The sequence below is a fragment of the Microcebus murinus genome, chromosome 10 (assembly GCF_040939455.1).
Source record: "Microcebus murinus isolate Inina chromosome 10, M.murinus_Inina_mat1.0, whole genome shotgun sequence".
Classification (NCBI taxonomy): Eukaryota; Metazoa; Chordata; class Mammalia; order Primates; family Cheirogaleidae; genus Microcebus; species Microcebus murinus.
Genome location: NC_134113.1, coordinates 20771357 through 20792008, shown reverse-complemented (window position 1 = coordinate 20792008; position 20652 = coordinate 20771357). Strand labels below are relative to the sequence as shown.

Sequence of the window (20652 nt, the reverse complement as noted above, 5' to 3'; positions counted from 1 at the left end):
TGTCTTAAACAATAATTCTAAATGTTACAAATTTAAATTTTATATTATAAAAAATGTATTATTATATTATAAAGATATTTATAAATCTTATAAATTTAAGTTTTATAAGATCTTTGAGAAGATCTTTAAAATATTTCTGCCATGTAACTGTTGAATGTTACTAACCTCATTTTAGAAAGAAGGAAATTAAGGTATATAAACATAGTCTACCAGCAACAGAACTATAAACTGAAATTTTCACCTGGGTCCAAGTTTTATTCTCTCAATTTACTAAAGTATATGAGCTGTTTTTTAAAACTTCCTTCTATATACATATAATTCAGATTATCAACTACTTGGCTATAATAAAAAGCAAATGTCTATTATCTTTGAATATTAATAACAATAAATGTGAACAAATAAAACTCAGACATAATTTTAAAACTTCATAGTATAATTTATCCTTCTTAGAAAAAAAATTTATTGGCTCTGGTAAGAAGTGGAAAAAAATTACTGATTTAAATTTTACTTCTACAGCTCACTTTGAAATGGATGGTGAAAAAAATAAAAGGAAATCAGAGAAAGAAGGTTAAAAAGCCCTAAGAAACATACAAACCTTAACTCTTAAAACTTCTATAATTGAGAATCAAAATTAGGTGTGAAATTTCAAAACTAAAATTAAGATTACAATGAAGTTGATTTATATTCGAATATCCATCTTAAGTCCTAGAGATAATAATGCTGTCAACTTTACTTCCTCCATAAAAATGGTTTTGTTCTCACAGCAACTTGTTTGTATGTTACCTTTAGCATTAAGCCATCAACCCGAATATCAACATGCTCATCAGATTTTGAATTCTCATTCAACTTGTAAACAGCCATGAATTGATTAAGACTCTGCTTTAAATCCAATAGAAATTGATTTAACCATAGAATGCTTCTTTCATCCACAGTAAACTGCAGTGCATTTAGCTGGCTATACAGGTTGGGAGATGGAACTATGGAGAAAAAAATTTTTTTCAATTTTTAATTAAGTCGATAGCTCTAAATCTTCCCTGAGAAAAGAAAAAACATTTTTTAATAAGTTTTACTCCTTCTTAAGAAAAAAATTTTAGGATGTTATTTACAAAATTAAAGTGATACATGTGAATGACAGCAAACACATTTAGATAGACAAAAACATTTTTCAATGCTTTACTAACTGGACAATATATAAATATTTTAATAAATATTTCAGAATATATATACAAATATTTTAAATATATAAATTAATCTAAAACTAACTGCATAAATAGGAAGTACTATTTGGATTTCTTTTCCTAAGATTACATTCACCAAGAAGGAAACTTCTAAAACCATTACCTTTCTGATGAAATACCATATCAAAATGGTCATCAATCATATATTTCTACAGGACGTTACTACCTGGATCTTAATCTAAATCCTCTCGAATGAGAGAGCTAACTCTAATAACCAATTCCTTATGAAAGTGATAAGCCAGGTAGATACTTGACAGGAGGGACCATGTACAGTTTTATTCCTCACTTTAACCAAGGCCTAGAATAATGCTTGGTGAAAAGTTAAAACTCAAGTGTCTCTTGAATAATATAATAAATACACTCTTTTTCATAGTTCTCACAAAATAAATATTTATGATTAGAAAGTACATAACTTCCTGAAATCTACACATATTTCTATCATAAAAGCGATTTAGTTTTCAAAACATCTTGGTGAAGATCTCTTTTTCTAAAAATTCAGACACATTTGCTTCTGCCAAGGCTAAAAGTATTCATATCTAGAACTTTTAGACTAAATTAATTTAAGAAAAGTAAATCCAAGGTCTGGAATATCAGTACAGTGATAACACGGTAACAATGTCCTGAATATGGTTTTCTGCTTATGTTATTCATTCACTTTCCTTTAGCAAAGGATCACTGAATGTCAACTACACAATTCTCTGTACTTACACTAAGCACAAAGAATAAAAAAGGGGGGGGGGGACATGGTCCTTTTCCTTTAAAAGTTCACAGTTAATTACATAAGGCAGATAAGGAAACAGAAAAATTATAATTCAAGTCTATCAGAAACATGCAATTGTGATACAGAGGTGCTTGTCTTTGGGGATAGAAAGGAAGTAGGGTGTTGACACTGAAAGTAGATCTGGGAATGATAAAGGAACCCAGTACACTAAGCAATAGAAAGATCTAGATGCAGTTTCCAATCAGGTTCTATTTATGAAATAGATTACTATACAGCTATTAAAAATATTTAAAATGAACTTGTAGAAACCTCAAGTATGCTCATATCATTAAGGGAAAGGGGCACAATACAAATCAAATAGTAAAAGAAACACATACATTCACAACAGGACTAACAATATTATAATTATTGTTATGGACTAAATTGTGCCCTCCCAAAATAAACTGTGTTTGATAGCTAAAATATAAATAGAGCTTTACTAAAGGGAGAAAAAGTGACCTTGTTCTACAAATAACCTAACTCTCATTCATTCTTTCATTTAACAAACGGCAACTAAACACAAAAATGAGTTGAATCTCAGGGATAAAATGAATCATAAATACCACATGATTCCTGCCAGCAAGGAAGCTACAAGCTGGGGAGGGAAAAGGACAAACAATAACAATACATAAAATTGTTAGACTAAAGTTATGTACTACTTGCAAGGATTATAAGAATAAAGAACAATGGAATTTTCTTTTTTTACATTTATAAAACTCAAAAAACCCAGTAGGAAAAAAACATCCCTTCCCAAATAATGAACAAATAATAACAAAATAGGAAACACTCTTACTTGGAAAATCCTTTCCATCTGGATAATAATATTCCGTGAATTCTATATAGACAGCTGACATTTCTTGTGGCAGATACAGAGATTTTTTATTGCAGGAAATCATACTTTTGGGGGAAGAACGACACTGTTCTGCTGTAGAGACCTGAAAAAATAAGTTTATTGAAGTAACACTGAATAAAGCACTTTCCTGAGAATTTACGCAACTTGGATATCATTTCAAACTCTTTTTAAAACCCTTCTTCTTCCAAAGGAAATTTTGGATGAACATTTTCTTCCCCAGTTAGCAAAGGTCACTGATTAGCAGGATGATATATGCAAACCATCTGAAGAATACACAGCTATTATAGACATCTTAATTGGAGAATACAATGAAAGGTTTGCTGACTTTGAGAATCATGACATCACACTCCAATAAGCATTTCAGCCTCACCTTATTGATATCACCAAGGTACCTAAAGAACTATCGATGGAATTGATTGAGCTCTCAGTAGATGGCATTTTACAGTCATTGTTTGATGCTAAGAAAGATCCAACTGAAATATGGAAAAATGCAATAGAACACCCACATCCCTGGCAACCTGCCTGAAAAATGTTTTCTTACTTTCCAATCACTTATTGCTGCAAATCTATATTGTCCTCCCTAACTCAAATCAAGACATCCTTAAGGTCACAAATGACTGATACCCATCTAGAGGATCAACTGAAACTGCAGACCTCCATGATACTACAAAATATGCAAATGTTTTCCAACAAAAAGCGGACACAACAAAGTCATTAAAAGGTTAGTTAACTTTAAAATTAACAAATAGTTTTCAATTTTTGAAATTATTAAGTACATAGTAGCTATACTGTTACAAAATAATATACTTTTTAAAGTACATCTAATTGAAGTTACTTGAATGTGGCCTTATTTGATTACAGCTAAACTAATTCTGCCTTCCAACATGAAAAGGTTCTCCACCTCTGCTATAGACTTATCAAAATAAACCAGGACAATTTATAAATGATGCAAATCTAAAATCCTTATTTTTTAAAAAAATAGGTCATATATTCTATTGTTCTCAAGAATCAATATCAGATGATGTTAAATTATCACTGGCTGAATAAAATTATTAGTATAAATGGGACAGAGTTCTTAGCTATAAAATTATGTTCACAGTATAGCTAAAACTTCATAGTCCAGAAAAGCAAAAAAGGCATTTTAGTTTGTTCAGAGACCATTGTGTTGTAAGGAATTTAGTCTCCCATTGTCCTTGCTCTTGGGAAGTAATCAGGATTGGAATTTCCTATTCTCTGTGGGCCCCTGGGACCCTAACTGATAGTTTATGCTAAAAAGATGACTGAGCGTGGGGCTGGCCACATGTGATCGTCTTAGTTGTGTTTTGGTGGTGGGGTCTTTGGCTTATCTGGTATCCATTCATCCAGAGACTGAGTTCAACCACATGAGAAATACTTCAGGCATACTATTATATATCTATGCATGTATGATGTTACACATCCTGGGGAGGCTAATGAGTCCTGAGGAAAAGTTATACACTTGGAACCCTTCCAGACTCTGCCCTATGCATTTCTTCCTATGGCTGGTTCTAATTTGTCTTCTTTCCCTATAATAAATATAATAGATTTCTGTGAGTGCTGTGAGTCTTTCCAGTGATTATTGAACATGAGAGTAGTTGTAGGAAACCTCTGAACTTGCAGCATTTGATGTCAAAAGTCTTAGGCAGACTCAGCAGTCTGAAGGACTGTGCCTTTAATTTCACAGATTGGCCAATTCTGGGTAACCATATAAACAAACATAAATAAATTGATACTTTCTATACCATCTAATTGGACCACTTCATAAAAATGGTCAACAATTTTTAAATAAAATGGGGGCATTAGTTATTAGAATTGCTTATATGATATACTAAAAGTGTTTAATTTAAAAAATAACACATACCTGGTATATATTGAAATCTGCAAGCCTAACCACAAGCGAACTAGACATAAGCTTAGCCTTTGATTGTTGAGATAACACTGAAGGTGCTTTGGATGTCCCTTTCAGAGAGGACTCCTGCTCTGTGGTAAACAAAAACTTGTTTCAATTTATGGCAAAATTATTTTTAATAATAAAACAGCTACTAGAAATATTTATGAACACTAATTTCTCAAAGAAGATAATATTTGTGAGATACTTTATAAAGTGATACAAGATGTAAGTTACTGTGACAATTATTCTTCTTTAAAAAGGAATCATATTCATACCACATTTAAGTCACTGTCCTACAAAAACTTTTGGGCAGAATTCCTGTTAAAAATGAGAGATCTACATAGAAGTAGAGAGTAGAATAGTGGTTACTAGAGGCAGGGAAGAGGGGGTTGGGGGATAGCCAAAGGTTGATGAATGGATACAAAGTACAGCTGGATAGGAGGAATAAGTTCAAGTATTTTATAGCACTATATAGGATGACTGTAATTGACAATAATTTGTTGTATATTTCCAAATAGCTAGAAAGATTAGATTTTGAATGTTCCCAACACAAAGAAATGTTAAATGTTTGAAGTGATAATATGCCAATTATCCCAATTTGATCATTATAAATTGTGTATATATATATTAAAACATCACACTGTACCCCTTAAATATGCAGTTATAGCAACTAAAAATAATAATAAAAGGAAAAAATGAAAGATCTACTGGCCATGTAAGAGTCTGAAAAATTCTACCTGGGTATGACTATTACCGGTTACATTAACTTTAAAAGCACTTTGGTTCATTAACCCATGTTGGCCTGAATGAAGGGTGCAGGAGTTTTAAATATTAATTAAAAATAATACTTATTTACAGAAAATATTATGATCACACATATATACAGGCACACACATGCACGCACACACATATACTTAATATTGGGGAATGCCATAATGTTGTCATAGGTAAAATACCTGTTTGTGTGTGATGGGGAGAGGCATGCGTTGGGGATTTAGGAGGTGAACCTACATTATGATCCTTCACAGCCTGTTTAAGCATTTCAACATTGCACTCAAATTCATGCAACAACTCGCTGGCCCATCCATTTTTTGTTTTCGTTGCATCACTAAAATACATCCAATGATTACAACTATCTCCTGTGAAATAAATAACAGGTATTTCACTGAAAAATGCACAATTTTCATTTATTCTACTACAGAAATTCTTCCAATGAGATTTAGTCATTTTCTCCAGGGAGTCTTTAATATCTGAAAAATGTACAATCTTCACCTACTACTTGCTGCTCTGAAATATGAGTAAAACATTTAGAATAGTGAGAAACAGTGTCAAAAGTAAATGATCTAGAAAGGTTTCCACCTAGAACCCATTTCTTTTTTTTTTTTTTTTTTTGAGACAGAGTCTCACTTTTGTTGCCCTGGCTAGAGTGAGTGCCATGGCATCAGCCTAGCTCACAGCAACCTCAATCTCCTAGGCTCAAGCGATCCTCCTGCCTCAGCCTCCCGAGTAGCTGGGACTACAGGCATGCGCCACCATGCCAAGCTAATTTTTTGTATATATTTTTAGTTGGCCAATTAATTTCTTTCCATTTATAGTAGAGACAGGGTCTCGCTCTTGCTCAGGCTGGTTTCGAACTCCTGACCTCGAGCAATCTGCCCGCCTCGGCCTCCCAGAGAGCTAGGATTACAGGCGTGAGCCACCACGCCCGGCTAGAACCCATTTCTTTGGGGAAAATCACTCAGTTTCAGTTCAAAGCCTCATGACTGGTCACACTTCACTGGATGCCCAATTACCTGGAAAACCTCCATTTGACAGAATCCCAGAAAATAACATCAAAAAAATCCTTTCATCAAAGATTTTTTGTAAAGTGACTAACAAAACCTGATCCAAAAAAAGCTAAGATGACAATTATTAAAACATTTGTTTTTTTTGAGACAAGAGTCTCACTCTGTTGCCCCAGCTACAGTGCTGTGGCGTCAACCTAGCTCACAGCAACCTCAAACTCCTAGGCTCAAACAATCCTTCTGCCTCAGGCTCAAGTAGCTGTGACTACAGGCATGCGCCACCATGCCTGGCTAATTTATTTATTTATTTATATACACATTTATACATACATATACATATATGCATACATACATACATATATATACATACATATATACATTTTATATATATATATATATACACACAGTTTTTAGTTGTCCAGCTAATTTCTTTCTATTTTTTCAGTAGAGACAGGGTCTCACTCTTACTCAGACGGATCTCGAACTCCTGAGCTCAAACGATCTGCCCACCTTGGCCTTCCAGAGTGCTAGGATTACAGGCATGAGCCACCATGCCCAACCAATTATTAAAACACTTAAGAAACCAATAAAACTTCTTAAGATGAAAATCAGTCATAAAGTAAGTTTTGGGGAAAAAAATACAAAAGAGTATTAGGGTTTTCTCTGTAAAAACTTTAAAAAAAATAATATGTATATAAAAGGGTTAGGAAAATAAAATGTACTTTATGACTGAAAGTTTCATCTCCCAGAATATGAACAGTTTCTAAAATTAAAAAAATTTAAGCATATGTAAGAAGCTTGTAAGTCAGGAAGATAGTATAAAACAAAGTCCTTCAAAAGAAAATCAAAGCAAATCATACAACCTTTAAATTCTGTCACTTACTAACACAGAAATGACAAACATTAGCAGGTATAAATGTATGAAGAGAAAAACTTCACCACTGTTTAAAAGTCCTTCAAAATTAATTATAATTTGATTTTTCTTATTTGTATGAATTATAAAAACAAAAAGCCACATGCCACCCAAAAGGAAAAATGGCTCTAAGGTGAGATTATTTAATTTGGCCATAAGTAATCCCATATATTTTTATTTTTTTGATGTGGGAGAAAAGAACCTACCAATAGTTGACTACGAAAAGCCTGTGAAATCTGGAGTCCTACAACTCGCTTAACCTCACTGTTATCCTTTGCTTTATACTCTTTTTTGATTTATATATATATAAGTCTATCATTTACAAATTCAAAAAAAATTAGTTAATAACTTATTTTGTCGCAACTATTTAGAAAACTGTCCACTTCTAACAATTATGGTTTCTAATAATCTACAAAAACCTCAATAAAATATATGAATAAATTCTATGGCAATTCTATTTCTTGGTAAAATACTGCCACAAGAAAAATGATAAATATTTATTTTCTCCTCAACAAATTAAAGCAAAATAAGCAAAATAAATTGGTTATACAATTTTAAAGCAAGATTTCTATCTTTTAAAGAAATTGTTAGACATACCTGCTTTATGATAGGGATAATAATCTATAGTTAGCTGTGTAAAAGAGAGCTGCATAGCCCCTCCAGTAATACGTCTATTTGACTCTGGGAAAAGAACAAGGGAATTAAGAAAAAGAAATATCAAGCAAATTATCAGAAACATTACATTTACCATGAATAATTTTTATCATATTTAGAGTCTAAGTAGTGATAATTGCCTCTCTTTTATTACAGAAAATAAAGATTTTAGGAAATGAAATTCAATCCAATAAGTATTTACTTTGCTTCACAAGGTCCCAGGCTCAAAACTAGTATAAGTTAAATACAACTCACATGGTAGTTCATGTATTCATCCTGACTACCTCATTTCGTTATTTCAGTTTGTTGTAACTTTTTTTGGATTTTCCTTTCAAATCACTAAAGTATAAGATACCAACTCTAAGACAAATGATACAAAGGTGGTCAAAGGAAAGGACAACAAATCTCTTTGCCAACCCAAAATCTTCCTCACCTTTATCCCTCTACCCTTTTAAGCAGCTGTCTCATCTAATAAAGTATCTACTAAGTATCCAGGGTCTCAATATTCATTTTCTCAGCTTTAAAAATTCAAAGCAACAATTTTCCTAGATATAGAGATACGCAGATCAGATAACTATTTTTGAAAGATCTTCAGCTTCATTCTAATACTCAAAGTTTGAGAACCATTGTCCTTGAGGTAGGCCTACCTTCTAAACCATCCCAACTCTATATTTGTGGGCCAGAGATACTCCTGCAGCTGAGAAAAAGAAATATCCAGCACCTAGATTTTCAAAGTGACCAAGAGCAGCTTGCTGCTTACCCTGCTATGTTTACTAAATAAGGAAAAATAAGAGGAACAAAACCTAAAAGAAAAGAAAAAATTCCTATCTAGAATTTAACTTCCTAACCAAATTTTGGGAGGAGGTGACAGGGAGACACAAAATATGTTAAACAGCCTCACAGTTGCATTTACACACACAATCCATAAATTAGAGACATATATGAATAGAGGTATAAACTACAATGCTGAAAACATATGTGCAAATAATTATGAATGAAATATGGACTATAATTTATGGGCAATTTCAAAATTACTAAACAGTTAATTTCATCCTCCAAGGAAAGTGTAATCTGTTCACTCTTTGATCTTTCTGAAAACCAATTTCATTGCTAGCATTGATAGCTAACAATTAATTTAGCTTAAGTACTATCTGCTAAAGCAAAAAAAAATTTCATGTCAATATATAAGGCTTCAAATTATTCTTTTCATCTATATACCATGAATAAAATTATGACTAATTATCTTATAGTACATACTACACATCAGATATAATTTTAAAAACCCAGTTTTATAGTTAATTCTAGAAAAACCAAAATAGTTTGAAATAAGCAAATTTTTTATTACCTTTTTCTTTAGCATGAATGTCATCACATATGTGTAGATCTAGATGAGAAATCACTAAATGATGGGAAGTTTCTTTAACATCAAAGTCATTGAATAGTTTCACAATTGCATCATTTAGGTCAGGAGCATTTGAAGTCTGTGGTGTCTTTACTTGCTGGGTAGATGGGACTACTGTAGAGCTCTAAAAAGATTCAAAACTGCCTTATCATTGAGAAATTAAATATCCAAAATTCAACACAAGAAAAGCCTAAATATTTGCAGTAAGAAAATATTTTCAGTATATTTGCTGTACTTTCTTATTTTTCAGTAAGAAAATATTTTCAGAAATAATAAGCACAATACATTTTCTTTTTCATCAATAACTCAGTTCTCCTAAAATATTTTCTGAATTCTGTAAGAAAAAAACTAAAACTTAAAAACTTGAGAATTATTCACAATTTGGCTATGAACCCAATGTCTCAGTAAATATCTGAATAGTTATTTTGACATATTTATAGTACTTGTTTTAGAAAATATGATTGTTAAAGGTAGCTTATTTGAATATTTTTAGTTCTATATATTAATAAAACAAATATGAGCTCTGTATATATTGTTATATATCCTGCACTAGTGAATCACTTCTTTGTAGAAGCCCTGTGACATGATTTAGTAAGTGCTCTGGTGCTCTCTCCTAAGAAAGGTGGTGTGTCTCCTTTGAAGTTGACTATCTAAAGAGGTATTGTAACATCAAATGCTTTTATGTCATCATTAATTCTAGTGCCTACTACAGAGCTCTAAACAAAACAAGCATTATATAGATATTAACACATTTAACATGTTTTCATCTACATACCATTTATATAAAATTATATAGAAGACATCTACATAAAGAAGATTCTTGGAATAAACGTCTCACAATGTATTTCATTTAAAGGAAACACCAACTAAATCATTCTTATTTTTAGACTATTTATTTGTAATGTAAATCTTTTTCCTATAAACTTTATAGCATACCTGTGTGGGTTCAGGAGCCATACTCTTCCTTTGTTCTGTTGATTTCTCTATGGCTTCACTAAGAGATTTTGCATATTGTACCATAGCCTTTAACTGGGAATCCGTTAAAACCCATAATAAGTCATCCAATGTTAGAACTAACTTTGTTGCTATGACATTGCAGTCCTTTAACTGTTGAAAAAAATGATTTATAAAATTAAATCAGAAATAAAACTTATATTTTTTTTAAAAAAAGCTTGAAAAGTATTTGAATGGAATTAAATATGTATTCTTCCTTCATTCAAAAAATATTTGAGTTCCTATAAAAGGAATATCTCCTAGTGCTAGATATAGTGGTAAAAAAAGACTGACAAATCCCTGTAACTTATCAAGTTATTATATATGGCACTTAATAACTAATTTTGCATTGATAGTTGATAATTCATATAATTACTGATATTAATTCAATAAATTCTAGCAGAAAAAGGGGCATTAACATTAAAAATTAAAATACTATTTTATCCACATTTCATATTTCAGAATATCTGTTAAGTACTATACTCTAAAAACACACATTTTCAATTTTACTTAGTATAGTTATTTATGCCTAGTAATAAACAACATTGTTGAGGCTGGGTGTGGTGGCTCACACCCATAATCCTAGCACTCTGGGAGGCCAAGGCAGGAGGATTCTTTGAAGTCAGGAGTTCTAGACTAGCCTAAGCAAGAGCAAGACCCCATTTCTACCAAAAATAGAAAAATTACCTAGCACTCTGGGAGGCCGAGGCGGGCGGATTGCTCGAGGTCAGGAGTTCGAAACCAGCCTGAACAAGAGCGAGGCCTTGTCTCTACTATAAATAGAAAGAAATTAATTGGTCAACTAATATATATATATATATATATATATATATATATATATATATATATATATATATATATAAAAATAAATCAGCCGGGCATGGTGGTGCATGCCTGTAGTCCCAGCTACTTGGGAGGCTGAGGCAGCAGGATTGCTTGAGCCCAGGAGTTTGAGGTTGCTGTGAGCTAGGCTGACGCCATGGCACTCATTCTAGCTTGGGCAACAAAGTGAGACTCTGTCTCAAAAAAAATAAAAAAGAAAAAGAAAAAATAAAAATAAAAAAAGAAAGAAAGAAAAATTAGTCAGGCGTGGTGGCATGTTCCTGTAGTCTCAGCTACCCGGGACCCTGAGGCAGGAGGATCCCTTGAGCCCAGGAATTTAAGGTTGCAGTGAGCTATGATGACACCACTGCATTCTACCCAGGGCAACAAAGTGAGACTCTATCTCAAAAAAAAAAAAAAAAAATTGTTAAAACTAACTGAGCCATGGTTTAAAAAAGTGAGCATTTCAGGAACCATAGTGGATTCTCAACTTTTGGTATCCTTAAGTAACTACCTTTCCTTAGTTATCTAAGTTACCAGTCATATCTTATAATTTACTAAAGCTAATAGTTTTGTTACTGATAAATGAAAGTTTTGCTCCTTACTCCTAAGCAATATTCCATTGGGGAAATGAACTTCTAAAACAGCAAATATTCAAAAAATGTTTGGCAATTGAGAGAGAAATCTATTCAACTTATTAAAAATAAAAATCTGTGAAAATCTAGATATTAAATCTAAAAGCCTGAGGAATGTTATGATTACAATAGATTTCTACAAATATTGTTTGAGGAACTTTATCTCCCTTTATTTTGCATTGTTTTAAATATGCCGCTGATAGTATGTTAACATTTTACCTAACAAATTATTTTAAATTTCCTATAGTTAATTCCAATAATTAACATGTGAATCAAAAAGATGATCCTGTTGACTTACTCTTCTTTTAAGTGTGACTCTGATTTTGGATTGGTTGGTTATTAATCGAACAGGAGCACACATAAATTCAAGATGTGAACTTTGGGTAGCATCTGCCTCTATTCGTATCATCTGCCAATTTATTTCCTTAAATGTCAAAACCTAAGGAGAACACAGAGATTAGCTTCTCTTATTCATGCAAAATAGAATAAGAAATATGTAGATCTGTAAAAACAAACTAAATGTATCGTTTCAATTAATTTTCATATGACATTTGAGATATATTCATGTTTTATTTTTTAATTGTATACTTCCATCAAATAAAACATCTTTATAATCATATTCATCATTTGTAAAGCTGTTAATATTTCATTCTAAACAATTTAACTAATATAAAGTACAAAGAATATTTCAACCATGTGACCAAGAAGCATTTAAATATCAGAGTTTTGTAAATTTAAAAATTCAATCCTGGCCGGGCGCTGTGGCTCACGCCTGTAATCCTAGCTCTTGGGAGGCCGAGGCGGGCGGATTGCTCAAGGTCAGGAGTTCAAAACCAGCCTGAGCAAGAGCGAGACACCGTCTCTACTATAAATAGAAAGAAATTAATTGGCCAACTGATATATATACATAAAATTAGCCGGGCATGGTGGCGCATGCCTGTAGTCCCAGCTACTCGGGAGGCTGAGGCAGAAGGATCACTCAAGCCCAGGAGTTTGAGGTTGCTGTGAGCTAGGCTGACGCCACGGCACTCACTCTAGCCTGGACAACAAAGCGAGACTCTGTCTCAAAAAAAAAAAATAAAAAAAAAAAAAATAAAAATTCAATCCTGAGTGGCTGGGAAGTTAAATAATTAAGAGTAACAAAGAGAAAAGGATAGTTAAAAGGTAAGAAGTGTATATCTGGCAGTAAGTGAATCTGGGCAACAATTAAGATATGATTGTTGTAAGTGTCCACTTTTATTTATCACCAAAACAATTTTTTTTAAAGAGAAAAACAGTCTTTACCTCTCCTCTCTGTGGATCTTGAATACGAGTGAATCTTAAATCTCCATGTTCCCAGTTTGCATTTACACTATAGATCCGTAGCTGAGAAAGTTCAAATGATGCATTGAAGGCTTTTGCTCCAATTCTGATGACAATGGAATTTACAGAAACAGTAATTCCCTCAACTACTTTTTCAGCAAAGCCATATTCACTAGAAAAACAAAATAAAATAAAATATAATGCACTAAACCAAAAAAATCATTTAATAGAATTTATCTGGTGATATTCTCATAAGTACACATATAAACAACCCTAATATTATGTTATTCATTTTGGTTTAAAAAATACATTTTTTTTGTTAAAACAATAATCTAGTCAGGTTAGACATAAGTTATAAAAAATGTTCTTCTCAAAATGTAAAATAGTTTATAAAATTGGAAGTTGGTCTCTATTAAAATCAATATCTATATCTGTTTACTCTCAAAAAGCATTAGTCCAGATAATTGACATCTATAAAGTAAATAAGAGAGCTAAATTCTTAACACAAACAAGGCTACAGAGTCTAATTGGAATATAACCTCATAATTTAGGAGTAAAGTCAGAAAAAATTCACATTCTCTAATTTAATTTAACAAATGTTTGTTGATCTACTACCATGTGAATGATGCTGGGACATAAAACTAAAATTTAGTTGTAGCATTACAATATAACATGAGTCAGTCCATAATTAAGTACTTTAAAAACGGAAACAACAGTATACCCGGTGGAGGAATAGATTGCTGATAACTAGGGAAAAATAAATCTAGGAGATGAATGAAAAAAGCATGAACAAAGACACAGTGAGGTAGGAAAGGAAAGATCACATTTTGAGAATAACAAGTGGTACAGTATAACTAGAATATAGAATTATCAATATGTTTTGGCAGAAGGGGTATTTAAAGTTTTGCCCAACTGACAGATTATATCAATTATCATCATTATGCTCATTACACCTAAATTTATGTCTCTATCCAGATCTTTTTACTAGAACTTCAGATTGTAACATGCAACTGTTCACCAGATACCTCCACCTGGCTGCCTCTCACCCATGTCAACTTTGTGGAAGATCAGTTGGTTGTGGGTGATCAGTTGGTTGTGGGTATGGAGCTTTTTATTTCTGGGTTCGCTACTCTGTTCCATTGTCTATGTATCTATTTTCATACCAAGTACCATGATGTTTTGGTTATTATAGCCTTGTAATATAATTTTAAGTCAGATACCTCCAGATTTGTTTGTTTTGCTTATTAAGTTTGCTTTGGCTATTCAGGCTCTCTTTTTGGTCCCAAATGAAACTTAGAATTATTTTTTCTAGATCTGTGAAATATGACATTGGTATTTTGATGGGAATTGCATTGAATCTGTAAATCACTTTGTGCAGTATGGACATTTTAACAATGTTGAGTCTTCCAATCCATGAGCATGGGATGTTTTACCATTTGTTTGAATTATCTACAATTTCCTTCATCAGTGTTTTGTAGTTCTTGTAGAGATTTAACCTCCTTGTTTAAATGTATTCCTAGGTATATAATTTTTTTTGTAGCTATTGTAAATGGGGCGGAGTTCCTGATTTGGTTCTGCTTGGCTGTTATTAATGTATAGAAATGCTACCACTTTTTGCATGTTGATTTTGTATACTGAAGCTTGACTGAAGTCATTTATCAAATCTAGGAGTTTCTTGAAGGAGACTAGAGTTTTCTAGGTAAAAGATCATATCATCAGCAAACAGATAATTTATACTCTTGTTTTCCAATGTGGATGCCTTTCTCTTGTCTGATTGCTATAGCTGGGAAACGGAAACTCTGTTCAGTAAATGGTGCTGAGAAAATTAGATAGCCATATGCAGAATGAAACTGGAATGAAATTTCTCACAATGTGCAAAAATTAAATCAAGAGAGATTAAAGACTTAAATGTTAAAGACCTGAAAATACAAAAATCCTAGAAGAACACCTAGGGAAAAAAACTCTTCTGGACACTGGCCTGGGCAAATAAGACCTCAAAAGCCAATGCAACAAAACCAAAAACAAATGGGACTTAAATAAACCAAAAAGGTTTCTGCACAGCAAAAGAAATAATCAATGGAGTAAACAGACAACCTACAGCATGGGAAAAAATATTTATAAACTATGCACTGACAAAGGACTAATACCCAGAATCTATTATACAGGGCACTCAGACAACAGGAAAAAAATGTATGTAACCCCATCAAAAAAAAGGGCAAAGGACATGAACAGACATTTTTCAAAAGAAGACATACAAGTAGCTAACAAACACATGAAAAAATGCTCACTAATCATCAGAGAAATGCCAATTAAAACCATGAGATGCCATTTTGTACCGGTCAGATTTAATTATTATTAAAAAGGAAAAAAAAAGATGTTGGCAAGGATGCAGAGAAAGAGAATGTTTATACACTGTTGGTGGGAAGGTAAATTAGTACAATCTCTATGGTAAACAGCATGGAGATTTCTCAATGAACTAAAGGTAGATCTAACATTCATTCCTGCAATCCCACTACTGAGTATCTACCCAAAGGAAAACAAATCATTATATAAAAATGACACCTGCACTAGTATGTTTATTGCAGCAGCATTCACAATAGCAAAGTCATGGGATCAAACTATGTGTCCATCAATGGATGACTGGATTAAAAAAATGGGGTACATATATTTACACTACTGAGCCACAAAAAAGAATGAAATGTATTTTGCAGCAACTTGGATGGACCTAGAGGCCATTATCCTTAGAGAAATAATTCAGAAAGTCAAATACTGCATGTTCTCACATGTAAGTGGGAGTTCAGGTATGGGTACACATGCAAATAGAGTGAAATAACTTTCTAAGCCTGAGCTCACTCAGCTTTTACATGAGGTAGTACTTTGTGGGTTATATGTGGATTACATGAAATAATACATATGAACAAACAGACCATCTCTTAACTCATGATAAATACCTTATAAAATATATCTCTCTATATATATACACACATATTTTATTCATTTATTTATTTTGATATAGGGTCTCACTTTGTTGCCCAAGCTGGAGTACAGTAAGTAGTATGATCACAGCCTACTGCAATCCCAAACTCCTGGGCCCAACCAATCCTCCTGCTTCAGCCTGCAGGTGTGCAGTACTGCACTTGGCTAATTATTTTGTAGAAACAGCAACTTATTATGTTGCTCAGGCTGGACTTGAACTCCTGGCCTCAAGCAATCCTCCTTCCTCGGCCTCCCAAAGTGCTGGGATTATAGGAGTAAACCACTGTGCTGGCCCTCTATACATATTATTATTAATAGTAGTACAGTCATGCATTAACTATTATACGTTCTGAAAATGTGTCATTAGGTGATTTTGTCACTGTGGGACTATCACAGAGTGTACTTAACATAAACATAAATAGGTTAGCCTACTACATACCTACACTATATGGTATAGCCTATTGCTCTTAGGCCACAAACCCACACAGCATGTTACCATATTGAATGCTGTAGACCGCTGTAACACAATGTTAAGTGTGTATCTATACATATCTAAACATAGAAAAGGTAAAATGAAAATGGTATTATAAACTTATGGGACCACTATCATATGTGCATTCCATCATTCACTGAAGCATTGTTATGCAGTACCTGACTGTGTATTATTATTAATAAACTCCTGAAAGTCTCTGAGCGTCAGCTTCCTCATTTATAAAATGTAAATAATATCTGCCTCAAAAGGCTGCTGTGGTCCTTATGTGAAATGGTGTCTATGTAATAATTTAAATACTCCTTGGCTTCCATGAGGTAATTCTGTTATAAAACAAAACAGTCAAATACTCTGAGTTTAAAAAAATTGAGAACTAAAGACCAAGAACTCATCAGCATCTTAGAGAGGAGCTGCTTTGATCCTAAAGATAAATACTGGTCACTCAAGATAGAAATATTCTTAGAATAACTGTATGGGAATACCCTTTGGAATATCCAAAGCCATCTCTAATTCTATATAAACTAAAAATGTTATAATCCATATTCAAGGATTACCACCTGAAAAGAGTGAAGCCTGAATTAATGAACAAAGTCTACATTTTTTAGATTATGTTGTCCATTATATATTAGAAAGGTGAAATTACCATTTACAAATACAGTTGGCCTTCTGTATCTATGGGTTCTGCATCAATGATTTAACCAAACTCTGGCTGAAAATATTCAGGGGGGGGGTGACTCACAAAGTTTCAAAAAGCAAAACTTGATTTTCCTGTGTCTCAACTGCTACACTGAATCATGTGAATGAAGTGATGTGTAGGCTTTGTACTAGGTATTATAAGTAATATAGACCTTATTTAAAGTATACGTAAGGATGTACATAGGTTATATGCAAATACTACATCACTTTATTAAAGAGACTTGTGCTTCCATGAATTTTGGTACCCATGGGGTGTTCTGGAAACCAATCCTTGACACATAAAAAGGGACGACTAGCTCTTCTGAGTTTGACTAATCTTCACACAGATGTTTCTCCTCTGTGTGAAATGAAAAATCAAATTTCTGAACTTACAATGTTTAATAGACCATTAATCTGTAGGAGCATTTTCAGCCGACAGGACCTGCACAGAGGGAAGCACCAGCCTGCTGTTAATTTCTTGATTTTTAATCTTAGCTAGAAACAAAATCAAATAGATCAGTGCTTCTCTAAGATGCATGACTACAACAACGTGTTAAAATGCGTATTAATATTCTTTATACCTATTCAAGACCTACGGAATCACAATTATAAGAGAAGGAGCTTAAAAGACTTGGTAGATTTAAGCAGCACCATAAACGATTAAGTCTGAAAATGCTGTAATAGAATAATCATGCTGCCATATATCAAAATATTGATATAAGATTATCATGATTACAAAACCAAAATTATAAAGCTTATTGATACTATAAAAACAAGGATAAGGAAGAACACTAACAACTACACTAAGCACACATGGACAAAAATGGTTCATTTCAATTCTTTCCAACGCTAGGCAATCTAACAACCAACTATTCTATCAATAATAGAATTAAAAAAATGGAATAAAAAAAAAGTAGAATAAAAAAAAAAGAAAAAAATAAACTGTACATCTGATAAACATGACCATTAAACAACTCTTAGCAGTGGAATGGATCACCATGAGATTGCCATGTGTAAACTACTGATCAGACTGTAAGTATTTTTATAGAATGCACTAACATAAAGGTGGATCTAGATGCGCAGCACTGCCATGTTACACATGAGGAGGCACTAATCACATTAAAAATTATGCGAATCCAAAAATAATGCAGAGATTCTGCCTTAGGGAAATGAAGTATAGTAAGAGATCCAAACTTACTGAATGCAAAAATTAAGTAGGCAATTTTTAGCAAAAAAATTTCAGAGAAGTAGTCTAACTTTTCAAAAAGGCTTTATGAAATGGTCCCAATGCTTCTACTTTATTAGCATCTGATTTTTATCTATCAAAATACAACCTGTGGAAAAGTAAAAACATTTTATATTTAATGACTTTTAAGAGCAACCAGAAAGGTCTGTAATTTATTAAGGCATCAGCTTAACTCTTAAAGAGTCAAAATTCCCATTGATACAGAAAAAATGATATGCAGAGAAACTATTAAGTTTCAGAGACTAGGAGACTATCTAATTTAGAGAATGCCTAAGTTCTTCTGTTTCCATCTTCAGCTGCTGCTCTGCCCATGGTTTATCATTACTATTTATTGCAAGGAAAGCAAGGTTAATATACAAGCTAAAATTCATATTATTTTTGCTATTTTTGCAATATATATAATAAAAACTATAAAATGTTTGATGGGAGAGGGTACTGAAATAGAAGCTATTAAGGGATTTTATGTTCTTTACATCTCATTACTACAGATAACAGAGTCGATTTAGAAAAGCACTCCCACTGACAGCCATACAAATTAATGGAAATAGCTTACCTTTGTCCTGAAGCAGTTGCAATAGGTGATGGGCCATTAGGGGCTCGTGGTTCTTCACATGTACTCATTTCCATTATTACTTTATCCAGGGACTAATAAAAATGTTAAAAATGCAAACAATTAGATATTATATTTTCTGTATATTTTGCATATATTATAATACTATTTTCTCTTTCATTTCTTTAGGAGCAAAGTAAACAGCAAGTGAGAAAAGTTCTTTTAAGTGTCATTCTAAACATCTAAAAAGACAAATGCTAAAAAAGAAAACAAAGCACTCATTTATTATTTGGTGGGAAAGCTGTGTATATTACAGCAGTATGGGCATAAAACATTAAGAAGTAGCTGTTTACTGCTGAGATCATCAGATTTTATGAAAATGCAATATCTAACCCCAGACATACATTATTATTTGATAAGATTATATATTAGTAAATAGGCTTGAATCACACTTAAATTTTTTTTTTCAGACAGTCTCACTCTGTCACCCTGCCTAGAGTGCAGTGGTGTCATCATAGCTCACTATAACCTCAAACTCCTAGGCTCAAGTGATTCTTCTGCCTTAGCCTCCCAAGAAGCTGGGAGTACAAGCAGGAGCCAGCCACCGTGCTCAGCTAATCACTCTTAAAAATCTTATCCCCATTTAAGATCTGACACATAAGACATAAAACTACAGAAAATAAGAAGCAGGAAATGTGAAAAAAATAAACATTCCCATAACAGAAAAAATTCTTTCTTAGGGTAATACTTTTTTCCTTGAAGAAAGATCTACTGTCCTTCACAGTCATCACTAACATAATTCTGGTCATTATTTCCTACTTTAAATACAGCATTTATTATCTGAAACTATCTCATTTGTTTACCTGTTCATTGTTAGTCTCCTCTATTAAAAGATAAGTTCTCTCAGGGCACAGGTCAGGACTCAATAAATATTTATGGAGTGAATCAATAAATGACCAAGTAATCAATTTTCTTTGACCTTCCTTAAATGCAAATTATATTAAAGAACATGTTACTTAATTTATTAGATCAGTAAAAATAGAAATTCACAAAAGTCAGGATCAAATATTAAAAAACGAATTCCAGGCTGGCCGCGGTGGCTTACGCCTATAATCCTAGCACTCTGGGAGGCCGAGGCAGGCGGACTGCTCGAGGTGGATTGCTCTAGGTCAGGAGTTTGAAACCAGCCTGAGCAAGCAAGAGCGAGACCACATCTCTACTATAAATAGAAAGAAATTAATTGGCTAACTAAAAATATATAGAAAAAATTAGCCAGGCATGGTGGTGCATGCCTGTAGTCCCAGATACTCAGGAGGCTGAGGCAGGAGGATCGCTTGAGCCCAGGAGTTTGAGGTTGCTTGAGCCCAGGAGTTTGAGGTTACTGTGAGCTAGGCTGATGCCATGGCACTCACTCTAGCCTGGGCAACAAAGCGAGAATCTGTCTCAAAAA

General features: G+C 33.0%; 1 protein-coding gene across 5 annotated transcripts in view; it reads right to left on the bottom strand.

Moving 5' to 3' along the window:
• The window catches only part of BLTP3B (bridge-like lipid transfer protein family member 3B), an 83386-nt gene that overhangs the window by 25574 nt on the left and 37160 nt on the right, over positions 1-20652 (bottom strand). For all 5 annotated transcript variants that reach the window (XM_012787637.2, XM_012787642.3, XM_012787644.3 and 2 more), the window contains 10 exons: positions 19206-19297; positions 13248-13437; positions 12262-12402; positions 10450-10620; positions 9457-9637; positions 8055-8138; positions 5717-5899; positions 4731-4849; positions 2792-2933; positions 784-977 (listed from right to left, as the gene is read on the bottom strand). In XM_012787637.2, the coding sequence (XP_012643091.2) occupies positions 784-977; positions 2792-2933; positions 4731-4849; positions 5717-5899; positions 8055-8138; positions 9457-9637; positions 10450-10620; positions 12262-12402; positions 13248-13437; positions 19206-19297 (1497 nt within the window). The remainder of the gene's footprint in view (positions 1-783; positions 978-2791; positions 2934-4730; positions 4850-5716; positions 5900-8054; positions 8139-9456; positions 9638-10449; positions 10621-12261; positions 12403-13247; positions 13438-19205; positions 19298-20652) is intronic.